The following is a 21,082-nucleotide window of genomic DNA, read 5'->3' as shown; positions in this document are numbered from 1 at the left end:
GGACACCACATATTAATTTGACATATTAAAAAGACTTGTGAAATATCCCCTTTAACAATAATTCATTTAGATTAAAATGTTTTTTCAATCAAAATATGAATTACCAATTGTTTTCCATCATTAATATGATTTAATAGTGTAGGATGCACATGCAGATTAGATATGCATACTGTGAAGTCTTTATTTGTCGTCAGAACGCTAATTGGTACATTAATGTGTCGTTTTATTTTTATAAGGATGCACGAGCAAGCTTTGATGTTAATGGCAATGATCCTGATCCAACACCCAGATATGATGCCACCAATGAAAATAAGTCAGTCCATTAAGAATTGGCTAAAAACCCATCTCTTCCGCCAACACCTCACTTACTAATACAAAGCTTAATATCTTTTTCTATTTATCCTTATCTTTTCTGTAACCCTTGGCTATGTACTGTATACTGTGTTAGACTTTATGAGACTAGTTCTAATGCACTTATGTATTGCTGTTCTTGTGTTGTTCTAATTGCTTCTATTGTTTACCTCACTTGTAACTAAAACTAAACTATGATTTAATGTAAATTCCACTGACCCAACACAGTGTCTATAGTCTGCTCGTATTTCCCTCTTACTGCATGAACTGAAACCTTCATGAATTTTAATAAAGATTTTTCTTTATTTTATGTGCTTTCTTTATGTTTTTTTCTTTGTGCTTTTTTAAAAGACATGGTACGAGATGTGCTGGTGTGGTGGCTGCCTCTGCAAACAATTCTTTCTGTATAGTCGGAATTGCATATAATGCAAAAATTGGAGGTAGGTTAGCAGGAGTGTTCAATCTTTTACTGTAGTTCAGTTTAAAATTGTACAATTCAGTTTTAGCATATTGCTCAGCAGTATCACAATGATTTTGTTTATTATTACAGTTTTTACAGACACTAGGACACATTTCTCAATACTTAGGTCACTTTTGCAAAACTCTTCACACAGTGAGCACAACAGAAGTCTACGTGGGCTAAACTGAGGATCAATTATCATTGCTTTGGCACAAAACGCATTCAATAACTACATCTCTCAAATTTCATGATTTTTTTCTCACTCAGACAAAACAACTGCCAAAACTCTTTATACATAGAGGCTAATTTGCACATGCTTACATACTGTTTTCAAAACTGTTAAACATGTGTTCAAAACAATAACATAATACAAAACTGAATAAGACAGCAATTTGCTACATTTCTAATATTTTAATGAAATATATTTGAAATCTTAAAAATAAATGCTATAAAAACAATTGGCCAAATGGAGAAGACAGAGTAGATTAGCATTACTATTGTATCTGTATCAGTGGATGGTGTGTATACAAATTCTTGTATTTTGGAATTACTTGGAGTGCCAAAAACTAAAAATATTAAAGAATTCTGCATCACGTCTGATTCATTCCAGTAACATATATTGCAGTGAATTATAAACAGAGAAAACATTGTATAATGCTACATGTTGTTAGTGTTTTTAGGTCATTGTTTTGTGAGTGACAAAGTGTGTTTGTCGACTGTCAACCTTTGCTAGTGTTTTGGAAGAATGAGTTGATTTGAGACCTGAATAAAGTGTTTTGGTAGTTGTAGTGCATTTTGAATGTGAAATGAACTGCTTTGCCAAGCTGAAAGTTTGTTTGGAGAACTGTGTGAAGAGTTTTGCAAAAGTGACCTATGTATTGAGAAATGTGTCCTAGCGTCTGTAAAAAACTGTAAACCATGATTTTTGTCTGACCTTGCGATATAGCATGCAATCTATTTCCATTTATTTTTATGTAAAACAGTAAATTATGTAATGAACTTGAATAAAACACGTCTTTTTTCAAACTTTGCCCCTGACATTACTCAGACAAATAATGAACTGTAGTATGGTTTGTTGTTTACATGTTCTTTTGTTAATATGTAGGTGTACGTATGCTGGATGGTGATATGACTGACTTAGTGGAAGCTCAGTCGCTGAGCCTCAGGCAGCAGTATATCGATATCTATAGCTCCAGCTGGGGCCCAGATGATGATGGCAGCACAGTAGATGGCCCAGGACCCCTTGCCCGACTTGCTCTGGAGACTGGAATCCGCAAAGTTAGTGTGTTTTCTTAAAAATAAAATGATGACATTTTAATATAAAATGGTTTGTGTTTAACCAAATAAATACCCAGAATTGCAGTGCTCCCATTTTCCTCAAAAAAGTCCAGATTTATTTTGTGCATGTCTTCTACTGTTGTCATTGCAGTTGCAAAATTACTTAAATGTTGCAAGTAAAATTACAGCTGAAACTGCAAAACAAACACAATCTAAAAACAATGCATTGGGTAATTTTCAACCAATTAGTGTGTTCGTCCAATATTTACCCAACGCTGGGTTGAAAAAACCCCAAAATTTTTAGAGTGTGTTTGTTTTGCATTACAGCACTTCTGGGTTATTATAACCCATGGTTGGTTAACATTAACCCAGCATTATTTAAAGTGCAAGAATTGGCTTTCTTTTTGTTTATATAGGGCAGAAAGGGGCGTGGATCCATTTTTGTTTGGGCTTCAGGTAATGGTGGCCAAAGTCAAGACCACTGCTCATGTGACGGTTACACCAACAGCATTTACACCATCTCTGTTGGCAGCACCACTCAAAGTGGTCGAAAGCCATGGTACCTGGAAGAATGTGCCTCTACTCTCGCAATTACCTACAGCAGTGGGGATAGCAATAGCCTGGGCATTGTGAGTCATTTCATGTACTGTCATTGATTTGTTAATGCATTGTGGGCAATTGCTGGCCTGGTACACTCTTAGAACAACACATTTGTGCGTTAAATGCGTTGTCCCAGAATCCACCTATCTCTGTATTATTATTGTGTAATTACTTTTAACACAACATGTGTCACATTTTAACACAAAATCAACACAAAATGACACATCATGTGTTAAAATTACACATGTGTTAAAAGCGTTACGCACAAAGATGTGTAAAAAATTAACACATCCTTTCTAAGAGTGTATGACTGTTCCTGTAAATGTATGTGTTTTCAGGTGACAACAGATTTGAGGCAGCGTTGCACCGATGAGCACTCTGGCACTTCAGCATCGGCACCCATGGCTGCAGGAATCATTGCTCTAACACTTGAAGCAAAGTAAGCAGTCAAGTCTGCAGATGTGGTAATTAATCTGTCAGATCGGGTATCCAGTATGGTGTTCTAAAGCTACCTGTGAAACTCTTGCAAGGGTAAAATACTTATTCAGGTTCGCTTAACACCAAATAGTATAGTATAACGCAATGAATTCAATTAGTTATTCTTATCTCTTCTAGTTTGAAAACTTTGGATTAAATTTGGGTCTAGTACCTAAAGGGTTGCAGTTCCAATGCATGGCTAATTTCATCGTCTAATGCAAGGAATGACACTATATTCATGTTATAATATTCCACAGATAATTAAAATGTGATTGTCAAACTACAATCACCAGTGTATCCTTGCTAAATATGATATGGGAGCATGTAATAAAATAATGGCTCTGTTTTTTGACATCAGCCCATCTTTGACCTGGAGGGACGTTCAGCACATCATAGTAAAAACATCTCGACGTGGTCACCTGAGCGCCTCAGACTGGCAGAGCAATGGAGCTGGATATGATGGTAGAATTTCTATGAAACGTCACTGATTTACATCATTCACCATTTATTAACTGGGCATAACAACCATTTTCAAAATGTCTAAAACACACTTAAGTTCAGACAGATCATGAAGTGAAGGTAGTGTAAAATGTTAATCTTTGACTGTTCTTAATAGACTCTAATAATGGTGCTAAATAGCACTAAAAGTGGTTCATTGGCTTGCAATAGGGTAGTGATGGAGATGAGACCGCCTTTGCCGAGTCTGAGTCAAAGCCGAGTCTTTAAAGGGTCAAGACCGAGTCGAGACTGAGTCCGTTGGTTTTCAAATACAGTCGAGACCGAGTCGAGACCAAGACCACAAAAACATATAAATTTTCATATTCATGATTTAATATCACCCTAGTTAATTATCAACAGTTTGGCCTACAGACTAAGCTAGATTGGGAATTGTTTAGAGAAGCAGTCTTAATGTCTTAATATGGACTATGCTTTTACTATCATTAAAAAAATCCCTACTGCATGCATCATCTTCTGCCTATTTTTCTAAACTGCTTCAACAGTGCTGCTCTGTCATCAACATGTTAAGCCCACCCTGACTTTTTTAATCCTAGTATGGAGATGCAGAGCAAATTAAAATTTCTAGTGGTATGTCTAAATTAGTAGGCTTAGCTACTTTATAACATTTTCCAATATTTCCCAATTTTATGGGATGTAATTTTCCAATAATGCCCGTCAACATTGCATTTTATTATTATTGTTGTTATGTGTTGTGTGGTTTTTTATATGAACATAAAAAAACGAGTTGGTCTTGAGGACTCGGTCTTAAATTACAAGTCCTTCTCCTCCCACTGTGGTCCGAGACCGAGTCAAGACTGAGTCTTTGAAGGAACAAGTCCAAGACGAGTCAGAGAAAGCAGAAATCGTTCTCGAGTACTACATCACTGCAATAGGGGAACCAATTTAAGTGCTATATAGCACCTAGAGTATGTAGAAGTTGTGCTATAGAACCACCTATGATTCCACATAGAGCCATTTGACAAAAGATTGGTAGGCTACTAGTGCTACAGTATAACACTTGGTTCCTCTATGATTGGAATCCCCTATGATTACAAATTGAACCACTTTTAGTGCTGTTTAGCATCATTTTATTTACTTTGAAGTGTGCATTTATTCTTGTCTAAAGTGATCTAAAACCCCCTGTGCACTAAATAAACAATTATAGCAAATAAATGTTTTTTAGTAGAACGTCATGAGAACTTGACCTAAGCTGCCAACAGTTTTTGTATGCATAAAGTTAGTGCATAGAATATACAATATGAACTGGAATAATACAGAGTCAATGGAAACAAAGTGTGCTCTCATTGGCTGTTTGGTAAAACAGTGGCTTATAAAGTGTATTGGCTGTCGTACAGTTAGTCATCTTTACGGGTTTGGATTGATGGATGCTGAGGCCATGGTGAAGGAGGCAGAGACTTGGAAGCAGGTGCCTCCTCAACACATATGTGAGGAGAACCAAGTTCCTAATGCCAGGTAATAAGAAAACTCAACTATTTTCAGAACGATTATGAATATTATAATACCATGGTATTACAAGCATATACAATACTGTGCCATGGTACTGTCACATTAATATTTTTAAGGGAGTGCTCAAAAATACTATACAATTTCTACGGTACACATTCTCTATCTTAGGATCATAAGTCCAGAGAGGGTGTTGAGGTCTGTGTATAAGTCCTCAGGCTGCTCTGCTCAGCGTCTGCAGCGTGTGAGCTATCTGGAGCATGTTGTTGTACGCATTACAATCACACATCCGTACCGTGGAGACCTGTCAATCACATTGACATCACCATCTGGGACCAGGTCTCAACTTCTTGCAAACAGGTACAAATACAGTGAAAAGATCAATCAGTCAGACAGAATAAAATTTAATTAATTAAAAATACATATAATACTTACTTGAGTATCACAATTTCACACAAAACTCCAATGTCCAGAAAATTAGCTGTAAGTTAATTTATTAGAGTATTAGAGTATAAAAAGCTTTACAGGGCAGTTTCCCGGACAGGTTTAGATTAATCCAGGACTAGGCCTTAGTTATATTAGGACATTAAAGTAGTTTTTACAAACATACCGTACAAGAAATAATACTGGTGTGCATCTTGAGACAAAGCAATGGCACTGATATATGTCAAGAAATGTCAGTGCAAAATCTTTTTAAATAAAGGCAGCTCAAACATGCACTTTAGTCTGGGACTAGGATAAGCCCTGTCCTGGAAACCGCCCCTATAAGTTTTCTAATTTTACCAAAAATTCCATTGACAGAGCAGCAGTTTATAACAAAAAGGTTTTGTCAAACGAAACATGGTCTTAATGGTTCTGTTGTTGTGTTGGGATCAGAGCAAAGGATCACTCCAATGAGGGCTTTCATAAGTGGGAATTTATGACGACTCACTGCTGGGGTGAAAGACCAGCAGGAGACTGGATTCTGGACATCAGAGATGCCCCCTCTCCAAGAAGAAACAACCGACTTCAAGGTACAGTACACAAGTTCTGTGGCAGTTCAATTCCATTGATATGATCACTCTACCCAGTCTCACAAGGTTTCGTGATATAGTCACATAATTTTTTTATTCTTTTTTTCATGATATTATCATGTTTTTTCGTGATTGTATTACAAATTCCTGTTTTTGTGTGATTATCACGTATTGGTTACTCAACTGCTTTTTCCTATTTTTAAACCATTGTCGCTTCGGTGAAGGGTTACATTTGGTGCTTGCATTAGAATGTCACTTTATATATTGGTTTATACTATTTTTTCTGATTTATTATTTTATATGTCGCCTGGCGTTAGTGTTAGAGTTGGGTTTCGGTAGGGATGTCATTTTATGTAAATCTAATCCTAAACTGAAGCAACAATGGTAAGAAAATAGGACAAAACAGTTGAGCAACCAATACGCGACAACCACACGAAAACAGGAAATCGCCACACGACCACGAAAAAACACTTACATCCGTGATAATATCACGAAAAAAGAATCAAAAAATTATGTGACTATATAACGACATTTCGTGAGGCTGGGCTGGGTCACTACACTCTAAAAATTGTTGGGTTATTTTTTACCCATATTGGGTAAATATTGGACAGAACACATGCTGGGTTAAAAATTACCCCATGCTGGGTTAAAAATTACCCAATGTTGGGTTGTTGTTGTGTTGTTGGGTTAAAAAATTTTTTTAGAGTGTATACCTGTAAAACCATGTTGTGTTTTATACCACAGAACTGAAAGATTAACATATGAGGAGCACCACCTCCGTCAAAAAATTAGATATTGATATTTACCGAATGCTTTCGGCATGTATATTCTTTCACTTCTAATAGCCCTAATCCGGCCTCAGACCATTCAGAAATATTGTTTTTGGTGGCAGAATCCATTAAGAGTCTCCTAAAAAAGCAAATTTTCAAGGAAACATGCACTTTTTTGCATCTGAGAGTTTTGCGTCTGAGCTCTTTATATTCATTTATGGTTGCATTTGTATGCTCTTCAACATGTGAAGTAGTATTTGTATGTTCTGTACTTCACAAAATCCCAAGGTACTGTACCACCATAGTATATTCCTACTGTAAAACACGACATAAATAAAAAAATAATGTTTAAAGATTATAGTAAAATCACAAATGTTTTGTACATTTCAGTTTATCTTACAGTACTTTACAGTATGCACTTAGAGTGTAGTAGTTACCCAACAAAATACTTGTAAATACATGCATCTATTATAGATTAGTTTCACAGTTGGTACCTAGTAATTACACAGTTATACAATAAGTACAGTAGTACAGTATGTGTATGTTGAACATGATGGTCACCCTTTATTGTACAATCCTGTTTTACAGTGAGGAAAATAAGTATTTGACCCTAAATAAGTATACACCCTGCTATTTTGCAAGTTCTCCCACTTAGAAATCATGTAGAAGTCTGAAATTTTCATCGTAGGTGCATGTCCACTGTGAGAGACATAATCTAGAAAAAAAAGCCAGAAATCACAATGTATGATTTTTTTTACTATTTATTTGTATGATACAGCTGCAAATAAGTATTTGAACACCTGAGAAAATCAATCTTAATATTTGGTACAGTAACCTTTGTTTGAGGTCTAACAATTCCTGTAGTTTTTCACCAGGTTTGCACACACTGCAGGAGGGATCTTCTCTAGATCAGTCAGGTTTCTGGCCTGCATGTCGCTGAGAAACACAGAGTTTGAGCTCTCTCAAAGATTCTCTATTAGGTTTAGGTATGGAGACTGGCTAGGCCATGCCAGAACCTTGATATGCTTCTTACAAAGCCACTCCTTGGTTATCCTGGCTGTGTGCTTCGGGTTATTGTCATTTTGGAAGACCCAGCCTCTACCCATCTTCAATGCTCTAACTGAGGGAAGGAGGTTGTTCCCCAAAATCTTGCAATACATGGCCCCAGTCATCCTCTCCTTAATACAGTGCAGTCGCCCTGTCCCATGTGCAGAAAAAAAAAACCAAAGCATGATGCTACGACCCACATGCTTCACAGTAGGGATGGTGTTCTTGGGATGGTACTCATCATTCTTCTCCCTCCAAACACGTTTAGTGGAATTATGACTAAAAAGTTATATTTTGATCTCATCTGACCACATGACTTACTCCCATGACTCCTCTGGATCATCCAAATGGTCATTGGCAAACTTAAGAAGGGCCTGGACATGTGCTGGTTTAAGCAGGGGAACTGGATTTCTTAAGATTATGTCTATCACAGTGGACATGCACCTACGATGACAATTTCAGACCCCTCCATGATTTCTAAGTGTGAGAACTTGCAAAATAGCAGGGTGTTCAAATACTTATTTTCCTCACTGTACATATTATACTTGCAATGTAGCTGTGTAATTACTAAGTATCAATTCTGAACATAACCCATATTAAGCTCAAGTACTTTCAATATTGTATTGGGTAAGTGCATTGTAGTGCATGTACTGTAGAAAATGGCTATGGTAAAGATGTCCAATTAATAAGAATAAATCAACTATAACAGCCTTTATCATGTTGCTTGCATTGTTTGTGTGACAGTTCACCATTATTAGTTTTTCTCTATTATCCACATCAGGGAAACTAATAGAGTGGTCTCTGGTGCTTTATGGAACATCCACACATCCATACTCTCGACATGAACAGCCTCGGTCTGCTGAAGACGACATCACAGAGGAATACAATGGTGAATATGTACAAGCCTATGGGACAAACAATTGAAAATACATATTATACAATATACATATTTCTAATGCTGTGCATATTAGCCATTAGAAGGCAATGGTCAATCTTATCTTAAGGATGTTACTGGAAATCAAAAAGTCAAAGATGTTTAGTGAACAATAGTTTTTGTTGCAGTCTGTGGATAGGTTTACACATTGGCTCTCTCTTTCCTTTCCTCCACATAAGGCTCGTGTGACCCAGAATGTAGTGATGATGGCTGTGAAGGACCTCAACCCCACCAATGTGTTTCCTGCTTGCACTTTTTCTTAAAGTTTAAAAACAATACACGGTCAGCCAGCTCTCTTTATTGTAAGAGATAGGATAGCAATGAAACAACCAAGAGTGTGAATGAAGGTCTTCTTTTGTCTGTTTGCCCAGCACCTGTGTGTCTGAATGTCCGGTCGGTTACTGGGGTGATAGGAAGAGGTGTAAAAAGTGCTATTCATCCTGTAATTCATGTCTGGGCAGCCGCAGTGATCAATGCACAGGTTGTAAGCCTGGGTACCATCTGGATGAGGAAAAGAACACCTGTGTGACCAGTTGTGTGGATGGCTACTACCTTAACTACGGTAAGTCTGATATAAGGTGACTCTGCTTTGACTGTTCGTTTTTTGTTTGTAGACTGTACACTTTTGTTTGTAGATTTTACACTGTAGACTAGTTCCCGAAGAACCTTTCAGTCAACATTTCCAAAAATAACAATTTCTTTCATATTTTTTACAGTCTGTAGATCTTATCCCACTATGACGAAACTTTTGTGTAACAATTTTGTGTGTGTAATGCAGAAGACAACGTGTGCAAGAAGTGCAGTGAAAAATGCATGAGATGTACGTCAGCATCCATTTGCACAGAGTGCTCTGAGGGGACCAGGTAAAAAACTTCTTTTCAATGGCGTGAATAAGGTAACAATATGTTGCAGTGTCTGATCAGTGATGATTGTTTTTTTGTTTTGTTTAGTCTGGTGGGTAACCAATGTCAGAAGAGTTGTGAGGTGGGCAGTTACTACAATGAGCCCAAGGACACGTGTGAGCGCTGCCATCCAGCCTGTGCTACATGTGCTGGTACAATCAACATAAACACAACACATCATTTCTATTTCTATCAATTCTGCTCCATGTAGTTTATGGTGTGCTTTCCTAGTTACACAATACTAACCAGATGCATACAGGATTCCCACTGGAATTTTGACCGGATTCTAAAGGATCCAGTTGGAATTTTATTTAATGACTCAAATACAACACAAATCCATAAGTAGATCTTTACAATTACTCAGTGTTCCTGTAGCTCAATTGGTAGAGCATTGAGTTAGCATCATAAAGATCATGCGTTCTCTCTCAGGGAATACACAGTTGAAAAAATGTTAAATGAATGCACTGTAAGTCTTTGTATAGAAGTGCCTGTCAAATGCATAAACGCAAATGTAAATAAGTATTAGTGGGATAAAATAGCTTTTAATGTCTTTAAAATGGGCCTTAACATGAAAAAATACCTGATATAAGCTAAAAAAAGTCAATAAATCAATTTAAAACACTTACAAAAAGCTTGCAATGCAACCCAGTATCATGAAATTACGTACTTAAAGTCACGTAATTTTGTGAGTGTTTTCCGTGACACTGACACGTTTTTCCGCCTTTTTGCGTAAACATGTCACATATTTCTGTTTACTTTTTACTGTCATGTATTTCACTGAAAAAAATGATTCATTGAATTTAATAAATTTTTTTAAGGTAAGTGGTTGCAATCAATCCATTTAAGCTACAGTTAAACAAAAGTTTTATATTTTATTTTACGTTACTAATCTTTTTTGTATAGCTTAAATAAATTGATTGCAACCACTTACCTTCAAAAAATTGATTAAATTCAATGAATCATTTTTTTCAGTGTTGTTACTCAACTGTTTTGTCCTATTTTCTGACCATTATCGCTTCGGTTTAGGGTTAGATTGACATAAAATGACATCCTTACCCAAACCCAACTATAACCCTAATGCCAGGTGACAAAAGTTTATAAATCATAAAACATAAAAAATAAATCATGAAAAAAGGTTGAAACCAATACTTAAAGTGACATCCTAATGCAAACACCAAATCTAACCCTAAACCGAAGCATCAATGGTTTGAAAATAGGGCAAACAGTGAAACGTAAACAGAAATATGTGACATGTTCACGCAAAAAAGGTGGAAAAACGTGTCAGTGTTACGGAAAAGACTCACAAAATTACGTGACTATAGGTACATAATTTCGTAATACAGGGTTGTGCAATGACCCCACAACTACGTTAACACATTTTATCAACACTGCCTATTTAAAGTGGCTCCCAACATTTAAAACAAGTGTCTGATGTTTATTTTTAATAGAGGAAATATATCTGCAAATAAGCGGTATCTGTCGATAAAAGCCATTCTTCAAACTATCTGCTATCATGCTGTTGTGTGTTTTACATATGTTGAGGTTGTTTGTACCAATATGTACAGGTTGTGATATTGTATGGGTTTTGTACAGCTGCAGGTCTAGAGTCATGTATTCGCTGTGCTGAAGGTTACTTTTTGGAGAACTGGAGATGTTTGGCCACCTGCAGTCAGGGTTTCTATGCTGTTCAGCTGAACACAGACAGCACAGAGACTCAGAGCATGTGCAAAAGGTGTGTAAGCTATTACCTCTTACATTTCCATTCATTGTCATAATCTTTTAGTCCCATTTTGATTTTGGAGAATGTGTGTGTGTAGGTGTGACACAAGCTGTCTAGCCTGTATTGGGCCAGGTAAAGGGAACTGTAGCAAATGTGTGGATGGACACACACTACAGCGCGGACTCTGTGTTCTGAGCCACAACTGTAATGATGGTAAGTTGAATTATTCAAGAATTTACAACGTGTTTATGAAATCTATTATCAATTATACAACAGTTCTTTCTGGTTCTCGAATCTGATTGGCTAAGAGCTATACGATATTGTACTGATAACGGCACTGTAACCGCTTCACCTTTAGTATTATTCCGCCACCTAGTGAATGGAGGTCCTAAGCAGGCTCATCTCTGAATGGAAAAACACAGACGCGCTGTGTGAATCACTCTCCGTGTGTGTGTCTCATTAGTTTACTAGCTCATAAATCAGTCTGTGAATCCCCAATCAGAAGTATTATTCCGTCAAAGATCAGCGCTCTTGGATGTTACGTTAAAGTTAATGGGAGAAATGTCTTGTCACATCGTGTGGATTATTAACACTTGGAAAGAGGAATATAAACACTCGTTTTTTTCTGGAGCTATATCTTTTATCAGAACGCGAAAACACCGTGGAACTGCAGGTAAGCCCCGCAGCTTTTAAATGTGGACATTGATCATTTACTTTATCGTGACGTGACTATTAAAACATGTTATGAGATATCGCCACTGGTATATTTATAAGCAGCATGCAAAAACATCTCTCTGACACTTATAAAAAACCGTTTTGTATAGTACTGACAAGAACAAAGTTTAATAATAATAATCGAGTGCTCGTATCGCGTTAAGAATACATGAGAAAGCAATAGTAACGTTTCACAAGTATAGTTTTATTAACTTTTACCTCGCGCCAAAACAATAACAACACAAAAGACACTAAATATGAATAAAAAAACAAGTACTAGTTTGATCATGACACCAAATACTGCTGATTTGATCTCATTTTTGACGATCATAAACAAACAAGGCCAGCATGAGAGCCGGGGTATCTCTGTCAGAAATGTAGCCCAGAGAGGGCGGTGGTCAGCGGGCGAGTGAACACTGATGTCCGCTCATGCTTTGGTTCTCATTTGTACCGAATCTCACTAAGCAAACGTTCAAACAGGCGCTATCTTTACTAATCGACTGCAGATTTAAATATAATACAGATACATTCTCGACTGAACTAATCTTAAAACTACACTTTGTGACCAAGAAACGGTAATATAAAGTAACGGCTTTTCCGTCCATTGAGTTGTTATGAGCTTCAAAGCAGCCGAAAGTTTTACCTGTCATTCTGCCCGCCCTCAAATCCGTGGCGGAAGAAGTAGTTCTCAAACAAAGAGGCTTTTAAAATAACTCCGTTGTTGTTTTCTAGTTTTCTTTTTTCAAACGTGTGCCGTCGAACTGTTGTATAAAAGCAATATCGCTCTCGGAGTCGTGCGACATAGCTCTATATCATCACGGCTGCGACTGCCTCCGGCACTCGGCCTGCGGCCTCGTGCCTCTGGCCTAATCACAGCCGTGATGATATAGAGCTATATCACACTCCTACTCGAGCGATATTGCTTAAATGTCACATTTTAATTTGTGTTTTTGTGTTAGGAGAATATCAGTCTGAGAGTGGAGAGTGCAGCGCATGTGATGTGTCCTGTACTAAATGTAAAGGCCCAATGGCTGATGATTGTCTGAGCTGCCCCAACACACAGTGAGAAATCCTTCTTGACTACATGTTGACATTATGATTAACAATGTGTTAATGTATATTCAAGTTTACATAAAGTTAAGATGTTACAGGTTCCATGGTACGAGACCTGCAAGATTTTAGCTTTTTATTGTGGAAAAGCACAGAGTGGTTCCAGATTTTGAGCTCCATATTTGACCTTTTTGGATCAACTACTGTATAAAACCAGCCACCACTTTTACTGATTCTGAATTTTCTTTTTTCTTGCTGGTTAAGTTGGCTGGATGAGGGTCACTGTGTGGTCAGATGCTCAAATGGGAAATACCCATTTAGTGGGCAGTGTCATCTGTGTGATCACACCTGTGCCCAGTGTGCAGATGCTGGACCTGCTAACTGTACCAGCTGTGATACAGGTAAAAACTAAATAATTTGTCACACAAAATATATATTAAGCAAATTCAAAACAGTATTCTTTGCTTTATGGCTGGTACGTTTTTTAAACAGACATCCCTATTGAGGTGTGCCAAAGTTATTTAGACTGTTTAAATTGTGTGTTTTATTTGTAGATAAGTTTGGGATGGACCGTTACCTGTATGGTGGTGAGTGTGTGGATGCGTGTCCTCAAGGTTATTTCCACACAGCACTGAAAGCATGTGAGCCGTGTCCTTTACACTGTAAAGTCTGTTCTTCTGTGACCCACTGCATCCGATGTGAAGACTCATTCTTCCTCAATGATGGAGTCTGTAATGCGCTTGAATGTGGAGAAGGTAAAGCTTCATTAACCTTACTGTACAGTTAATGAAATGGTTGTCATTATTTACTCATGTGTGCGCATAATTTTCTTTCTCTTTAAAACACAAAAAGTTCTCAAGTGCAGTGTACTTTACTCAATACAATGAAGATAATTAGTAACTAAAAATATATTTTTTCATAGAAAGTTCGGAAGCACTTCATTTTACAGTATGTGTACTTACCTTGTACATATATGGTAAATAAGTTGTACTTACCGACAAATGTGTGGTACTTACTTTTAGGTATCTACATGGTAATTAACTGGTATCATTACTGTACTTACCAGTGGTACATACTTGGAAGTTATTATGTAACTCTAGATAAGTACTGGGTAATAACAGATACATACTTATAGTGTAGGTATATTGTAATTAACGAGAAACATTACAGTACTTACAAATTGTATATACCCAATAAATGTGTACTAGTGAATGTACCCAGTAGTTATTCAATGGTTGGGTTTGCCTCACAGTGACATGTATATGATGCTATATCTTAGGTGGTAGGTCCTATGTAATAACTGTGTGAAAATCAATACTTTATTTTACAGTCCTGTTTCCATGCAGTTACCATGGACGTACTAGTGAATGTACCCAGTAGATAATGCATACGGTTGTTTAATGCTTGGTTTAAAGGACAAAGATACTGATTACCAAAATGGCACATCAGTAATGTTTGTTCTTAGTTATCATATACATATGGTATAAGTATAACTTACACTTGCCTGCAGGTACCACACACTTATCGTGTATATACAATTTGTAAGTACAGTAGTGTTTCTTGTTAGTTACAGTACACATACACATATGTGCCTTTCATTAACGTACACTTACCTACAGGTACCACACACTTATCATGTATATACAATTTGTACGTACAGTAGTGTTTGATATTAGTTATCATATATGTTCACTATAAATACCTGTCATTTACCCTAACTTGCCTGTAAATACTAAATACTTATATTGTACATTTGTTTGTAAGTACAGTGGTGTTTCTCGTTGGTTGCAATATACCTACACTATAAGTATTTATCTGTTATTAACCAGTACTTATCTAGAGTTACATAATAACTACCAAGTATGTACCACTGGTAAGTACAGTAATGATACCAATTAATTACCATGTAGATACCTAAAAGTAAGTACCACACATTTATCGGTAAGTACAACTTATTTACCATATATGTACAAGGTAACACGTACTGTAAAATAAAGTGCTACCGAAAGTTCTATACATTATATAGGATGATTTTATTTAGAAAACTGTATATCACAAAAAATTACTTAAGCTTGGTTTTTACAGACTACTGTCACAGTTTGGTGCATGGTTCAGTGTTATGTGAGTGTATGTTATTTGTGTGTTTGTAGGTGAGGTGGAAGACCCAGAATATGATGTGTGCATGTCATGTGAAGAGGGATGTCAGAAATGTGTTCTTTGTAAGTTAATTATTTTTTGGTCTTTTATTTATAAATGAATGACTTTTGATTTATTTGCAACAGAGGCCAAATCAGATTTCTCACTTCACTATGACCTGGATTAACAAACATAATTGGCATTTTGCTTCATATATTCCAGACAATCCCAAGCACTGTCTGTCCTGCATTGAAGGATATTACAAGTAAGAAGTGTTTGAAAAAGAGAGCTACATGCTTGCTTATATGTGCATCTAAATGTTACTGACCCAACAGAAAACTTCTAGTACGATCTGGTAATGATTTGCTGTTGTAAGTATGTCTTAGATTTCCAAACTGGGTTCGTGAACCACAGAAATTGCAGGGTGGTTTGTAAGTTGATAAAATCAAATAATTAATTACAATTAATCATAAAAATATATATATTATTTGTTACATCGGAATGTGACCATTACACATTAGAAATCTTTAAATTCATGAAGAATGGACAGATACTATTGATAATAATGATAAAATGGATTAAAAAAATGCTATTTAAGTTAAACATTCAAATTTCTTTGAATTTTATATAAAAAAATTATATATAAATGTATTAAATAATTGTAAATAATTTAGGCCAAATGGGGTTTGACTTTTCTTTTCAAACTATTTTAAAAACTCCTGTCTTAAGCCTGGAATACACTGCCGGATTTTTGCCCTCCTATAAGATCATTACTTTATCACACTGTGCAGCATGGATCGTTTAAACTCGGGTACGACAAGCATGTAGACTGTACGATGATGACAAGGAAGCTTCAGCGGCTGTGTAACACGTTACTGCACTGTCACCAGCATGCACTCGTGGTAAACAAATACCAGTACGCATGTCGTAGCAGCAAACACACTGTGCGGTGATCATGCTGAATTTCTGACGCTGTTAGAAAACTATCGTAGGCTATCTTTGGGAAACGGACGTCGGTGACCCACTCTCACTGTATGGCATAAGACCACCGATGAAGAGCCACGATCACAGAAATCGCGGCGATTGTTTCACAATGCCAATCTTTCGTCTGGGACAGCAAAGAATTGTGCAGTGTATCCCGGGCTTTTGATGACATGTGACTTCAACTGTGTGTTTGTGTTGCACAGGTTTGAGGAAGGCTGCTATAAACACTGTCCTGCTAAGACCTACACGGTGGAGGAGACCATGACCTGTGTGTCCTGCGATCATGACTGTGTCAGCTGTGATGAAGAGGAATGCTACTGGTGTGAAGCTGACCTGTTTATCTCAGGTTAGATGTTTAAAATTCCCTACTTTACTGAGGCCACTAGTCAAGGCCTGAAACCATACTGTATGAACCAAATGGCCTAACTACAACTTTTAAACGTCAAGTAATTTGTTGTTAACTCAAGATGTAATACATGGCTCTCTTAAATACTTAATTTTGATTGGTTGATTTGGATATATTTCTGATAACATGTCCTGCTCAAGCAATTTTTTCATGCATATATCTTGAAAAGTTAAGAAACTTATTTTGCATTATTAGTTCGCCTGAAATATTTTGTGAGTTTAATATGGGCCTGCAGATGGAAAGTGTGTGCGGGAATGTCCAGATGGCGTTTATAGTGATGAAGATTCTCAGGAGTGTGAAGAATGTCACACAGACTGCAGGACATGCAGTGGACCAGAGGACAGTGATTGTGAAACCTGCAGTGACGGACTGACGCTTGATAATGGGGCTTGTGTGTCTGAACAGGATGTCTGCCCTAAACAGACATACCTTACAGGTAAGAACCACACATTACATCACAAATGAACAATCTTGAAAGTTTCAAAGAAGTCATATTAAAAACACAACTGCGCTGACACACAAGCGAGTAATGTACTTAAATGAGGTTCTAGAGATCCTTCAAAAGGTTATGTAGAGCTGCAGCTGCTGCTGCCAAACACTTTACCTATATCTTACATTTAGTGAAATACCTCCTAGACCTAGTTTCAGAACGTTAGATTTTGGAACAAGCAGTCTTGATGAACTGGGGAGGGATTTTTGAGATCATTAATCATTTAAAAGTCCATAGGTTATTTAGCAGCATTTAGTGGTGAGATTGTGAATTACAACCAATGGCTCAGTCGAGAGCTCACCCCTCAATTTCGAAACACATAGCATGTGAAGCTATGATAGCCCCACGGGACAAACACGTCATTGTCTGAGACAACGTAGGGACGAAACGCGCTCTATAGAACAGTTTGTCTGTTTAGGGCTACTATAGAAACATGGCGATGACTTCGATGTAAGGTCTATCTAATGTAAATAAAAATAATAGTTCATTTTGTAAGGTCTTTATACACCCCTGATAATATAGTTATGTATATTATAATATTGAATTTCTGTCAAGAGATCCTCATAAAAATTACACACTGGACCTTTAAATATAAAATTTACTAACATAATATAAGGGGCTACAGTTTCAGAACGTCAATTTCTTCCAAAAAGACTCGGGAGGAAATGTAACATTACAATGGTATTTATTAAACAATTTGTAAGCAAAGGGATGCAGCAATATAGTTCTTTGGCGTAGACCCCTTCCGTAGCTCAAAGCCAGAGGGTTGTAGATTCTTGCTGCTCCTGCCTGAGACGAAGGCAGGGGCGGAGCCTACCCCCATGCATGGACAAGGGCAAACCTGGTGGTGGTGAGGAGGATGGAGGTGAAGTCAGCGTCAGTATCTGCACACGAAAAAGAGGTTGAGTAGGGCACTAACATATTTCCAAGGGTCCAGTGATGATTGGCTAGACCGAAATGTAATGAATGACGTATCATTAAGTCTTGGTAGAACTTGCGCTAAACTTTCATTTCTTGGTTTGACAGGACATTTTTGTCCAACTGTAAACTTTATTTTTATGGTATATCCTATTTGCCGTTGTGTTTCAGATGATGGGGAATGTGACGCTTGTCACCCTTCATGTGAGTCCTGCTGGGGGAGAACGAAGAATCAATGCAACACATGTGTCCAAGGTCTGACTACCCTCTGGAAAGATCTACTCTGTGTATTCTCCTGTATCTAATTATATTTAAATAAATAAAAGTACATGTAAAGGATCCATAGATATTTGGTTGGATCAATGGATAATTCGACAGAGGAACAATGCATGTGTGTGTGTGTGCTGCAGGTCGGTATCTGAATGCAGATCAGATGTGTGTGGCACGATGTCCTGCGGGCAGCTACGGAAGTAAGGAGACTGGTCATTGTGAGACATGTTCACAGGGTTGTGCCCAGTGCCAGGATGAACAGCTCTGCACACGCTGCCAGTCAGCACGTAAAAGCCCTCTTTATCTGCAGGCCGGACAGTGTGTGCGCAAGTGTACTAGGTTGGTGTATTAAAAGTTTAATTATGAAAGGAAATGTAAGATTAAGACTATGTATTAGCGGTGTGTGTTTGTGTGTGTTTATAGGGGATTTCCTATGGGGCAAGTGTGTAAAAGCTGTGCACCTGGTTGTGCATCATGTGAGGGTAATGCAACATACTGCCTGAGCTGTGAGGAGACGTTTCTGCTTCACAAACATGAGTGTGTGGCAAGCTGTCCATCTGGACATACAACAAGTGATGGGAAGTGCGTGAAGTGTCCTGTGAACTGTGTACTCTGCTCTGATGAAAGCCTCTGCACAGGTGAGACGCAATTGCTAATGTGATAATTTGGTTTAGATTTTTTAAATTGCTTTGTTTATGAAAGTGTTTAATTTATGTAGGCATTTATGTGAGATAAGAGCATCAAAGTTTGATTTCAATCATTGACTTCTTAATATATTTGTGAAATTGAAGCAAGACAATCAAATATTGGAGATGCAGATTTTTAGATGGTCCCTGCCAGTTTGGGTAGTCTGTGGGCCTGCATTTTAATAGCTGAGATTGTTATTTTTATAGTTAGCTATATAAACTTAAACTGTTTTAAGGTCAAATTAGTTGGAATTTTGTATCAATCTAACTGTCCTCCATTTACTATTCTTTCTCTATTTTCTTCATCTATCCTCTTATTCCAGATTGTCAAGACAAGTTCTTTTTGCACGCGGGTCAGTGTGTAATGGTTTGTCCTGACAGGTTTTTTGAGGACACAGAGCAAGGTGTTTGTGAGCCATGTCACTTAGACTGTGAATTATGTGATGGACCAGAACCAAACAACTGTGATTCCTGCACTGATCCTGACAGTGTGCTGCACAATGGAGCGTGTTTACCCCCCTGCCCCTCACATACTTACAGAGAGAGCAGATCTGGAGAATGTATGGGTGAGACTGTGTCATTTTCACATTTTATCATCAGTTCTCGATACACACTAATTGTATTGTAGAAATTTTTGTCTTCAGGTCTGCTTTAGCGTTAGTTTAGTGATTTGATTAATGGGACCTGCCATGCAAACATCACATAATCAGATAAATACTTCTATGCACTTTATCTCAGTAACCACTCTATAAATGGATGATTTTCATTGTTCAATTAATTAATAATGAATTAAATATTATATGATTTAATAATGGTAAATATCACTGAGGTTTTTCACAATGCCACTGATAACCAAAAATGCTTGCTTTCACAACTCATATACACCAGTTAGTGTTAGTATTAGAAACTACTGAATAGGAAAATAAAAATGACTTGAGCTCCCTCCAAGAATCAAATTCCAATCCGATGTTTACTCTTGTCTTTGCACCAGCGGCGGTCATGCTCTATTTTGGCCACACTAGATTTTTTTTTTTTAAACTTACGAGGAGTTTTCATGGGTGTCTGGATTGTGCTGGAGGTTAGTCGCTTCTTTCCGTCTGCAGGGTCCATTTGAAACATGCTAGCGATTGCGGCTGCTTACTAATGCCTGCCGTACGCATGTATGTATGGAACGCCCAAGTAGACGAGCATTACGTCACATTTTGGTCCAATTCGGACCTAGCCTGACGTTGTCATACTCAATTCTAGTCAGAATATGAGTCTGATACCGCTCCATTGAGCTATAATTATGAGGCGTGTCTCAACCGAAAAATGCCTCTGCACTCAATTGGAGAGACCTACGACCAATCAGAGCAACGGAGTGTGTGTCGTATGTTGAAATTACGTCTTTTGCAGCCTGACCGAACTGCTAGTTATTTCGCTACAATGACACTAACATTGTGATTATACTAAGTCTGAGTTAGCGAACGTACATCAACACCTACTATGTTTACAACATTTCGTTTATATCACAACATGAAGTATTTACTAAGTCATACAGTAAGACTATCTCTTACCATTTGTACGTTAGGTGAACTTCATCCACGACGATACCCATTACGTTGGCTTGAAAATATTGGTGCCTAGCATGTCCCTCCACTTATTCAGCAACCACGATTCCGAGCTTCCGAAAAGAAGCTGGCAACGGCCGCTAATTATATTCGTCTCGTCATGCACGCCGAGTTGCATCGTCGTGATACCAATTTCAGTTGCGACCAACTTTTGCCGAATCCTGTAGGGAGGACGGCAAAAACATCAACAAATGCCTTGCTCGCGTTTCCCTCTTTTAAAATCAATGCTCTGTCGATATCTTTTAGAACAGACTCAATGTCAGAATCCACACATCTGAATTCTCCAGCGGCAGCCATTTCGTTA

The 21,082-nt window shown here is 37.5% G+C and overlaps 1 protein-coding gene across 1 annotated transcript in view; it reads left to right on the top strand.

The window, feature by feature from the left end:
• The window catches only part of pcsk5a (proprotein convertase subtilisin/kexin type 5a), a 38,435-nt gene that overhangs the window by 4,863 nt on the left and 12,490 nt on the right, over positions 1-21,082 (top strand). Inside the window, exons 5-31 of the mRNA XM_055200957.2 lie at positions 237-313; positions 703-791; positions 1,917-2,089; positions 2,506-2,718; positions 3,028-3,128; positions 3,525-3,628; positions 5,020-5,137; positions 5,300-5,488; positions 6,005-6,141; positions 8,740-8,847; positions 9,072-9,174; positions 9,264-9,454; positions 9,671-9,755; positions 9,843-9,946; positions 11,388-11,526; positions 11,612-11,727; positions 13,188-13,290; positions 13,543-13,679; positions 13,833-14,033; positions 15,429-15,497; positions 15,637-15,679; positions 16,602-16,744; positions 17,040-17,240; positions 18,384-18,467; positions 18,623-18,821; positions 18,906-19,120; positions 19,492-19,734. Of these exons, the coding sequence (XP_055056932.2) occupies positions 237-313; positions 703-791; positions 1,917-2,089; positions 2,506-2,718; positions 3,028-3,128; positions 3,525-3,628; positions 5,020-5,137; positions 5,300-5,488; positions 6,005-6,141; positions 8,740-8,847; positions 9,072-9,174; positions 9,264-9,454; positions 9,671-9,755; positions 9,843-9,946; positions 11,388-11,526; positions 11,612-11,727; positions 13,188-13,290; positions 13,543-13,679; positions 13,833-14,033; positions 15,429-15,497; positions 15,637-15,679; positions 16,602-16,744; positions 17,040-17,240; positions 18,384-18,467; positions 18,623-18,821; positions 18,906-19,120; positions 19,492-19,734 (3,685 nt within the window). The remainder of the gene's footprint in view (positions 1-236; positions 314-702; positions 792-1,916; positions 2,090-2,505; positions 2,719-3,027; positions 3,129-3,524; positions 3,629-5,019; positions 5,138-5,299; positions 5,489-6,004; positions 6,142-8,739; positions 8,848-9,071; positions 9,175-9,263; positions 9,455-9,670; positions 9,756-9,842; positions 9,947-11,387; positions 11,527-11,611; positions 11,728-13,187; positions 13,291-13,542; positions 13,680-13,832; positions 14,034-15,428; positions 15,498-15,636; positions 15,680-16,601; positions 16,745-17,039; positions 17,241-18,383; positions 18,468-18,622; positions 18,822-18,905; positions 19,121-19,491; positions 19,735-21,082) is intronic.

The sequence above is a fragment of the Misgurnus anguillicaudatus genome, chromosome 22 (assembly GCF_027580225.2).
Source record: "Misgurnus anguillicaudatus chromosome 22, ASM2758022v2, whole genome shotgun sequence".
Taxonomy (NCBI): Eukaryota; Metazoa; Chordata; class Actinopteri; order Cypriniformes; family Cobitidae; genus Misgurnus; species Misgurnus anguillicaudatus.
This window is presented reverse-complemented; position numbering and strand designations above follow the sequence as displayed.